A 10,545-nucleotide genomic window follows, 5' to 3' on the forward strand; every position below is an offset into this window, starting at 1 on the left:
GGTCCATCCAATTCAAATCCTTCCTCACTTGGTCCAAGAGCTCCGCATAGCTAGGACTACTCTCAAACACCATGTCAAGCTCATTCGGGTCCGGCTCAACATTGCCTTTCAAAAAGGCCTCTTTATCCACATGATGAACATAAACACATGTTCTCCCCATCCCTACAATAATCAAAAACACACATATATCAAGTAAGTACTTAACAAAAATATTTGCACAAAATACATATGCCATAACATATATATGAATTAATAACCATAACCCCCACTTAACAATAACCACAATCCTAACCATAGGATAACCCTAACACCAACATCAAACACACATAACCCTAACCCTAGCATACTATGAAAGCCTAAGCACACCAAATTAGCAAAGAAACATAACATCATTCAACACAAATTTGCAAATCCAAGCCAAAGCTAGGGTTTCCCCAAAGTAGCAAGATTTGAGCAAATGTGACAATTCCTATGGATGAAAATGAGTGGATCGGAGGAGATTACCTTAAGGGAGGCGTTGGCTTCGAAATCCACGGTCAAATACTCCGGATTTGCAAGATTTGAGAAGGATTTGAGAGGGGGGAGGGGAAGAGAGGAGGGGCGCAAGTCTAAGGGTTGGGTGGGGTGGGGGTGGGAGGGGAGAGAGGGTGGGGCCAGCCTAAGTGGAACACAGACTGTGCAGCGCCCACATTACAAGAGTGATGTCTGTGGGGCCGCAACTGGACCAGGGCTGCCACGCTGGCAGAAGGTGCGGCGCCTAGCTATCGGACGTCACACGAAAGGGTCAGCCGAGTGAATTTTTTCGAAAGCATGTCAGTTTATGATTTGATTTCGCCCTCAGGTCAAATATGTGATTTCTGCCGTTCAGAGTAGCCAAGATCCAGCGATTATCAGTCCAATCAAAGGCTTGCTTGTCTTGTCTCTCCGGGCGGGCGGGTGGGTCAAGCGTACAAGCCGTTGGGCTCCGCGTCGCCCCACGACACGTGGGCTGCCTCTGGTCCGGTCGCGATCCGAGCTCGTCCGGCGCGGCGCGCCAGACCAAATCATTTTGCCACAAGATAGAACGCGGGGCCACTTGGCAGAAGAGTGCAGCACGGGAGCAGAGCGCGCGCTGGTTCCACACGCTCGTGTCCGCCCTAGACGTAGGCGGGGAACAAACCTGTGGGCGGGATATGATACGCCCAACGGATGTGGCGCTTCGTGTCGTGTCGCCCGCACGACGTGATGGTGGTAGGGGCAGCTAATCAGTGGAGCGTAGTGTTTACTTGTACACTTGTACTAGTAGTACAAAGAGAGAGTGCAGGCAGTGCTGTCACCAACATTTGGAAAGAACTCTTGGGTCGGAAAACACATGAGCTCTCGCACCAAGTTTCCGTGCTAAGACCGTGGACCGAAAACCTCCGAGCAAGCCATGATGCTTATTCATTTGGAGACGTCTAAAAATATACGTATCGCCTAATTCTCTCTCTCGCAAAAAAAAACAAAAAAACAAATCGCCTGAATATCACATCACAGTTTCAGTAAACCACACTTTCAACCATCCCTATCTATCATGCGAGGGGGAGTAAGTAATAAATGGGTAAAGGCTACGGAAAAGCGCAGCATGGCCGCATGGGACAAAAAATTCAAGTAGGCAAAGACAAGCAGAGGTGTAGGCCGTGTTTGTAGGTGCAGCATTAATTAGCAAGCACCTCCTTTCTGGGCTGCGTCGAATCCGTTACATGCTTCTTTTTTTTTCGTTTTCAGTGACAAAAAGACAGCGGATGGAAGCAATTTCTGCAAAAAAAAAGGATAAAAGCAATTTCCGCAAGGTGCATGATACAAGAAGAAATGGACGGACACTCAAAAAAAAAAAAGGAAATGGACGCGCATGGCATTTGGCATGTCACCTGGAAAGCGAGAGAGGGTTCAAAACCATTGTAATTTGAAATTCCAGTATACTGGTGCATAGGCAATGAATACTTATATTTTCTTACTTCTGATAGGAGTACTGTATAACTTTTTGAATCAAACTGTACTAGTATTCCGTGCACAAAATGATTCCTGGCTACGTGCTGGTGTTGGTAGCTGTAAGCTTGTGTCAGCGCGAGATTAGGCCGGAGGAGACTCGTACTGGTACTACTTGTCTGTAGATCGAATCTAGCAAGTGCAGCAGAACCTAGTATCACACCGTCACTCGTGCCCATATTATTAGACGCCGGGGCGCGAGAAGTCCAAATGAGACAGACGGGTACGAACCACGTAACTATCGATGCCAGGCGCTGCTCCTCATCGCTGACAGCGATTAGCGTGGGGAATTCGCAGAGTGCAGAGCCGGTAACTCTTGTTAGGTTAGGTTTACGCAGGTGTTCACTCCTTGGGCCTTCGCCGCGCAGCTGGTTTTGAGTCACGCGCACGCTTGGAGAGGCTTGACTCCCGGATAACTGACGATACGTGCTGCTGTTCTCTGTCTCTGCACTTTGCACAGTAGTACAGTACGTGCTGTGCTCTAGTACTAGCATGTCTCCCACGTGGATCTCCTCTCCTCTCCTCTCCTGGGCTTTCCGTTTCGAACCGCGGTGGAGGGAGGGAGAACGCACTCTGGCTTCACAGGCGCGCGCGCAGACCGTTCATGCATCTTCGTGATTGCCCGTGACTTCAAATTGCAGCGCTGCTACTGGCACCCAGAGTGCTCTACCCACGAGGAATGCTTCCATGAGCTTTCGGTCGACGAGACACAGTCACGTAGCACTAGGATTATCAATCGGTCCAATCAAAGGTTTCTCTGGGCCACATCGCGCGCGTGTGTGGGTCTAGCGATGTTGGGCGCCAAATAGCCGTTCGGGCCCGTGCCGCCCCCCGACACGTGGGCTTTGCTCTCCGGTCCGGTCCGGTCCGTCACCAAAAAGTGTCTTGTTTCTTTCTTCCCATAAAAAAGAAGAAGTGCCTTCTTTTTCTCTGAATGAAACATCATTATCTCCCCTGCTCTTGCAGGCTTCGAGTAATAAACTAGCATTATATCGGCTGATAAATCGCATCCCGGTTTCAGTAAGCCACGATTTCGACCATCCCTATCATATCATGTCATGCGAGGCGAGTGGTAACGAAGTCTGGCATGGAAAAGTGCCGCATGAGACAGAGTAGAATTGAAGTAGGCGGGGCAAACCATGGTGTAGGCCGTGTTCGTTCGTAGGCTTTGAGGGTTAGCAAGCGCGCGCCACTCCTTTTTGAGGCTGCCTTTGATCAGCACTACAATCCGTTACATGCTTTTTATTTCCGTTTTCATTTCATTGACAACAAGACAAAAAAAAAGTCACGGATAGAAGCTGGTTCCGCAGGGTCCATGACGCCCTAAATGGAAACGCATGGCATGTCACCTGAAAAGCGAGAGGGGAAAGCACTGTCGACTTGTATGGTAGATATTTTTCACACACACACAAAAAAAAAACTTGTATGGCAGATCATGCATGCCCCTTGTTAGATCAATTGAGATGGAGGATCTTTGTAGAGCGGATTGTGCCCTGGTTGATTGATGAGTAATACAAAATCTTCCACACACACAAAAAAAAACCCCGATGTTTTTCACTTGAAGTATCAGGTTTTCCGAACACCATAAAAATAACTAAACATAAGAGTGGAGCCATTTATTATGTCAGGAGGTTGGGCGCCCCTCGATTGTCGATGGCGACAACGACAGAACCTTAGGGCGCAAGCACTTCCCTTGGATGCATTGTCGTGGATCCAAACCTCGTCCTCTTTTGGCCCTCAGTGAAAACCCTAGGTCTGGCTTTGCCAGACTTGAGTGTGGCGCGGTGCTTTCGCTTCATTTCCTTCTTCGAAGCGTCGTCTTTTCAACCTTAGGCCCATGTGGACAGGTCAAGGGCGTGTGCTGGTGGGTGGACGATAATGGTATTCATCAAGGTCTGGTTTTGGCTCCGGTTCAGTTCTCTAACTTGATGTCTCTTTCCATGTAAGGTGTGCAGCGAGGTTTCTATCCGAGCTCTCGTGTTAGCTTTTCCATCGGTCGACAACACGACACCTTTAGACCTACAGTGAGAAGACGACGCGCGGGGGGGGGGGGGGGGGGGATGGATGGGACAACATCGTTGTCAACCCTACTGAAGTAGAGAAGAGGTTGATCTAACTCTAGGCCTACGGCCATGTTTCTATGCATCGGAATATTGAAGTTTCAATTTACATCGCATGCTCGCATTATTCTTGAATTTTTTTTAGGTTTCCGAATATATTCGCTCTAATATTGAAGTCTCAGTAGGATCTGGGGGAGGCGGCTAGGGTTCTTGCGCCCGGGCCGCCCGCGGGGGGACGACACGGGGCCAGGGCACTAGTCTATCGTTTAGCCGCTAGTTTAAGTTGTTGCTATTTCTGTCAATAAAAGTAAATCATGTGGAAATGAGACACGCGAAGGTAGTTGTAGAAAAGAAGTGTCACCGTGCAGCCTGCGCCGATGGCATCACAGTCACAGCCAGTTCCCGCACGCGGCCCGGTGGACGCCGCCTCGCACCAGGCCACACCACCCTCCCCCTCCCGCTCCCAGTCTCCCACGACTCCAGTCAACAGCCGCGAGGCACGAGCCAGCCAGCACCCGAATCTCCCGGGCGGCCGGCCCCGATGATTTAGCCGGAGAGCCCGCCGCGGCCGGATCAGCGCAGCCAGCGCAATGCCGGCCCCGCCGGAAAGCGCGGCGGGCGGCAGCAGCGGGGAGCACCTCCGCGCCCACGCGCACCTCACCAACTGCATCCACCTCCGCCACCACCACGCGCACGGCCACGGCAGCGCGTCCGGCCGGCGGCGCAGCCCCCCCGAGTCCTCCGCGTCGCTCATGCGGGACCTCCTCGCGATGCAGCGCTCCCGCTCGCTCCGGGACCCCTCCACCCGCCGCTCCGTCGACTCCTCCTCCCGCGTCGCCGCCGAGCCCCCCGAGCCGGAGGACCCCCCCGCCCCCGGCCTCAAGACCCTCCTCGACCAGCTCGCGGAGGACCCGCGGCCCAGCCGGCCCGCCTCCCGCCGCCCGCGCCGCCGGTTCAGGCGCGGGGCCGGCCGCCGGGCCGCGCCCGCTGCTGCGGACGCCGGCGGTCCGGATCGCGCCGGCGCCTTCTCCGCCAACTCCAGCTCCCAGGAGGCCGTCTGCGGCAACAGGTACTTCTTCGGCGCCGGCGCGGGCGGCGACGACAGCGGCGGCAGCGAGGGGCTGCAGCAGCGCCCGCGGCCCCAGGCGTCGCAGGACTCGCGCAACGTCTGCGGCATCCCCTGGAACTGGTCGCGCCTCCACCACCGCAGCAAGTCCATCCTCGACATGGCCGGCCGGAGCCTCTCCTGCGGCCTGTCCGACCCCAAGTCGGCGGCCGCGGCGCGGAGGTCCTTGGCCGCCGCCTCCGCGGCCTCCTGCGGCGCCTACGCGGACGGGTCGCGCTCGCACCCGCACTTCCCGGTGACGGCGCGGCTGACGTCCTCCACCAGCTCCGACTCCGACTCACTGCCGCTGCTCGCCGAGGGCGCGCGAAATGGCGGCATCCGTGCCATTTCCAGGAGCTTCTCTGGGGAGCTCGGGATTTTCTCCAACCAGAGCAGCGAGCTGGATTCCGACCTCATGTCCGAGGCGCGCTCGGGGCAGAAGTCCCGGGGCTCGCAGCGTGGCCGGCACCGGAGCCTCACTCAGAAGTATGCACCCAGGACTTTCAAGGACGTTGTTGGGCAGAGCTTGGTTGTGCAGGCGCTGTCCAATGCCATTCTCAAGAGGAAGATCGGCTCCGTTTATGTCTTCTATGGGCCGCACGGCACAGGCAAAACATCGTGCGCTCGGGTGTTCGCCAAGGCGCTGAATTGCCATTCTCCTGAACACCCCAAGCCTTGCGACACATGCGCGTCTTGTATCGCGCACAATCTGGGGAAGAGTAGAAGTTTGGTGGAGATTGGGCCTGTTGGCAACATTGACCTGGACAGCATCGTGGATATCCTTGACAATGTGATGCTTTCGCCGCTGCCGGCGCACCACAGGGTGTTCATCGTGGATGATTGCAACACACTGCCGCCTGACACGTGGAGTGTCATATCGAAGGTTGTCGAGCGTGCGCCTCGGCGTGTGGTTTTTGTTCTCATCAGCCCAAATCTCGATCTCCCACATATAATTATGTCAAGGTGCCAAAAGTTCTTTTTCCCCAAACTGAAGGAATGCGACATTGTCAACACTTCGCAGTGGATTTGTACTAGTGATGGCCTAGATGTCGATAGAGATGCCTTGAAGCTTATTGCTTCCCGGTCAGATGGGTCATTGAGGGATGCAGAGATGACCTTGGATCAATTGAGTTTGCTTGGGCAGAGAATTACAATGCCACTTGTTCAAGAACTTGTAAGTTTTCCAGCAATGAGTCATAAGAATTACTTCTATATTAGGTAATATAGATAATTGAATAATTTTAGGCTAAATAAAAATGGTAAAGAATTCTGTAGCTGGGGAAGTTATTTCTTATATAACTCTGGAATATGTTGTGAAGCTGAATTAACGATATCATTGTCATACACTTCAAATTTCTCTTCCAATGTGTGTTCCCATTTTGGCATACTGCACAGAAGAGTTCAGCAAGTCAAAGTCACAACTGGAAGCACCAAACACCTTTTTAGTAAAATACTTGTGTTTATCTCTCTAAATAACACATTCTTGCATTCTAAGTGTACCGATATGATTGTCGTTTCTTTTTTTGAGTTCTTTTTAGGTTGGTTGTCGTTTCTAATACTTTGTTACCTGACAGGCTGGCTTGGTTTCTGATGATAAATTGGTAAATCTGCTTGATTTGGCACTATCTGCTGACACTGCAAACACGGTGAAAGCTTTGCGTGATATTACTGAAACAGGTGTTGAGCCTTTGTCCCTAATGTCTCAACTCGCCACAATAATAACTGACATCCTTGCTGGCACCTACACATTCGCACAGGAAAGAATTCGAAGAAAATTCTTCAAACGTCCAACCTGTAAGCAACAATATTCTTTTTTATCTATTTATTTATTACTTTGAAAGGATTTTACCGTAGGGGATAATTCGCCCTGAACCATGTATTACATGGAAGTCTACTACTGTAAATATTCTGTTTTCACATTGTAATTTTTGTTGCATTGATTACAGTATCAAAGGAGGATATGGAAAAACTGCGCCAGGCCTTGAAAACACTCTCTGAAGCTGAAAAACAGTTGAGGGTCTCTAATGATAAGATGACCTGGCTTACAGCTGCTCTGCTCCAGCTTGCTCCTGATAAACAATATGTACTGCCAAGTTCATCGACAAGTACAAGTTTTAACCAGGGTTTGCCTACATACCCTGATGGGGATATAGCAAGGAACTCTGGTCCACATGGGTTATCAAGAGCATGTGACCAGGAAAATCTGCAATACAGAAATGCTAATCTGGGGATTTGTTCTAGCCATGTCACGGCAAACAATTACCATGGTGGAAGGAGACTCAGGGAACATACACCAGATGGCCATATGCTGTCAACAAGTGCTACCAGAATGAATGAAGGATCTAAATGTAGCAAAACTGATAACGAGATGATTTGGCAAGCTGTTCTAGAAAATGTTCAGTCAGATTCGTTGAGAAAAATGATGGCTAAAGAGGGACGGGTGATCTCTGTTAGCCTTGGCACAGGCAAGATTCTCTCTTATTCCATTTCTGCCTGTATTATTTGTATACTTTGTCAAGATTTTCATTGCAGAATATGCCTATGGAAAACTTTGTTCTTATCATTGTTAATGTGCTAAATAACTATTAGTGTAGAAGTGCAAGCAGTGCTGCATATATAGATAATAATATATTAGAAGTGGTTTGCGTTTATATGTTAGTATTTGGTGACCATGTAATTTAGTGGAATTTGTTATCTTGGTTATGGTCAGATGTATACATTGCTTCTATGCACTGTTAATCTTCCCTAGGCATGGAATATATCATGCTAGTTCTTCAAGATTGCTAACAAGTTTAAAACCGTGTTGAAGTAACTCTGAAATACATATTTTTTTTATAACTAACCAAGCAAACATTAAATTGTGCCATTGTAATGATATTGTTTCAATAATCTTTGTTCTTACATTTTGTTCTTTTCTTCCTGCAGCACCAACTGTGCAGTTAATGTTCAGTTCTCGAGTGAACAAGTCCAAAGCTGAAAAGTCAAGGGGTCAAATTTTGCAAGCATTTGAGTCTGTTCTTTCTTCTGCTATAATACTTGAAATCCGATATGAATCGAAGGATGGCGGAGAAGGTGTTGAGGATGCCTATTCCAACATTGCTTTAACGAGGTCTTTTACGAAACATAGTTCAGTTTCTTCTGGAGGTGAAAATTTAGTTAGCAGGCTCCAGAAAGGCAGAGTTGCCCAGGGTACTAGCTCAAATCAGACAAGATGGATGCAATCTGATCCACACATATTGACTGAAGGTGAGATTATTGAAGTGGGTCCTTCTGAAATGGAATGGTACGGGGAACCAGATACTGGTGCTGTTGCCTCAGATAAAAGAAGAAGTGTATGGGAAGCAGCTTTGTCATCACATGACCAAGAAAATATACGTCCTCCGGGAGGAACAAATGAACATGATCGACAAAAAAATATAGTAAGAGGTAAGGTATCTCTTGCTCATGTTATGAACAAGGCGGAAGCTTGTTCTCAGCAAGGAGGCTGGTCAAGACAAAAAGGGATGTCAATAACAGAAAAGTTAGAGCAAGAGAATTTGTAAGTAATCCCATACTACAACCAATTAAATCTGTTCATACAAATTACTTTAAACTTTAGCATGCAATATTATAACGGAGCCTGGGTTAGATCTTGTAATTTGGTTCAACATGGAGTTCCCTTCTTTGATCCTAGAATATGATTATGGACTGTTTATCTATTTGCAGGAGATTAGAGCCTAGGTCGAGTCTGCTTTGTTGGAAAGCTTCGAGCACTACTAGACGGAAGGTAATAATGACCTGGGATCACACCAACCCAAAACTTCAGTCCTAGAGTAGTTTATATATTTTTCATTCCCCTAAGTAACTTAAGCTTGGGCTCCATATAAGACGCATGGCATGATAGTTATCTGTTGAAAAGTAGTCATTTATGTAAAATATAAGAAACAATTGCCAGTAACCAAGATCACCATTCTTAGTTTCATACCGTTGACTCACTGAAAATAGCAGAATGTATGCTTCCAAAAGACAAAATAAGCGAACTGTGGCTTCAAAGGGAGTATTAAATAGAAACGGTAGAGTTCTTCGCAAAAGGATCATCGTCAGCATGAGATCTTAGTTTAATACTGTCCGGAAAATGGCTGTATGTCACGGGATACATGCCTTTCTCGTTGATCAAAAGGTGATAGAATTTTTTTTTTGAGGGAAGGTGATAGAGTATTTCCACTTCATGTTTATCCTGTCAGCTATACTTTCTCATCCTCGCTGAGCGACATTGTGTCATTTCGCTGCAGCTCTCAGCATTGAAGATAAGGACTCGAAGATCGCGAGCCCTATCAAGACTCGTCTTGTGCGGAAGGTGCATTTCAGTGAAATCTCCAAGATAACATGCCGCTGCCTAGGTCCACCAGATTTTTCATGGAGCTAAATTGATCTCTGTGGTTGATTCTCTGTAATTGTAGCAACCTGTAAGAATGTAGGTCATTCTGTACATCGTTTAACATGTAGAAGAATGAGAAATTTCCACCATGTCCATTATTTTCCCTGAAATTGTCTGAAATGCCAACAGCAAGCCCTTGCCACAGTTTATGGCACAGCTGCAAGGTACTAACGTTATCATGCTAGGCGTTGCGCAGCACCGTCTACGAAAGCACACACTTAACCGTTATTACAGATAAACAAAAGCAAATCACGCGAGGTACTAAATGCATGTTGTCCATTTGTTTGTACCAAATTACATTGACAAATCAACATTTAATCTTTGAGTGATTAGGGGGTATATATGCATCTGAAAATAAAACTTGTTAACATGCACCTGCTAAAGACTGAAGATCTACCACTTGATTCGTTAATTTCTTCTACATCATGGAATGGCTATAGTGCTGATTAAGGTGAGGGTCATGGTTACCCCTATTGATTGCGGTCGAAGGGCCACAAGCACTACATAGCAGTTACCGCATTATATATGAATCCCTAATTATATACAGTATGTGTTATACTCCCTCACCATCTTGATTGTAGCAACCTGTGAGGACTGCTTTAGAGTTCCAAGTTGAGACAAATAGGTGAGGGCCTTAACCATGTGATAACACGGGCTAACAAACTACTCTGCTTCACGAAGAAGATCCACATTAAGGAGGCTAAGGAGATGGGGTTCCTGCATTGCAGGATATGACTTGTGCAGCACATCCTGTCCTGCTGGATCACAGTGACAGAGCAGCCGAGGTGAATCGCAGGGCAATTCTCCTTTGGCACGCACAGCATGGCTAGCTAGGTAGCTTCCGTGCATGGAGCTTCCGTGCATGCATGCCGCCGTGCCAATGGAGAAGCGCCCTGGGATTCACACGCCGCAACACATGGAGATGGGCCAACTTTTGCTCTCCCTGCCTGCTTGGC

At 48.4% G+C, this 10,545-nt stretch overlaps 1 protein-coding gene across 1 annotated transcript; it reads left to right on the forward strand.

The window, feature by feature from the left end:
• The first annotated feature begins 4,430 nt into the window (after positions 1–4,430).
• On the forward strand, positions 4,431–9,687 carry LOC123182727 (protein STICHEL-like 4). The gene is made up of 6 exons (XM_044595384.1): positions 4,431–6,346; positions 6,747–6,966; positions 7,119–7,637; positions 8,098–8,710; positions 8,878–8,938; positions 9,444–9,687. Exons 1-6 carry the CDS (start codon positions 4,658–4,660, stop codon positions 9,534–9,536), a joined length of 3,195 nt encoding a protein of 1,064 aa, XP_044451319.1. The 5' UTR covers positions 4,431–4,657; the 3' UTR covers positions 9,537–9,687.
• Positions 9,688–10,545: the final 858 nt, after the last annotated feature.

The sequence above is a fragment of the Triticum aestivum genome, chromosome 1D (genome assembly GCF_018294505.1).
Source record: "Triticum aestivum cultivar Chinese Spring chromosome 1D, IWGSC CS RefSeq v2.1, whole genome shotgun sequence".
Taxonomy (NCBI): domain Eukaryota; kingdom Viridiplantae; phylum Streptophyta; class Magnoliopsida; order Poales; family Poaceae; genus Triticum; species Triticum aestivum.

Coding starts and splice junctions, on each gene's coding strand:
- LOC123182727 (XM_044595384.1), top strand. CDS start 4,658: ATGCCGGCCCCGCCGGAAAGCGCGGCGGGCGGCAGCAGCGGGGAGCAC. Junction 6,347..6,746: donor TGCCACTTGTTCAAGAACTT/GTAAGTTTTCCA, acceptor GTTACCTGACAG/GCTGGCTTGGTTTCTGATGA. Junction 8,939..9,443: donor CGAGCACTACTAGACGGAAG/GTAATAATGACC, acceptor ATTTCGCTGCAG/CTCTCAGCATTGAAGATAAG.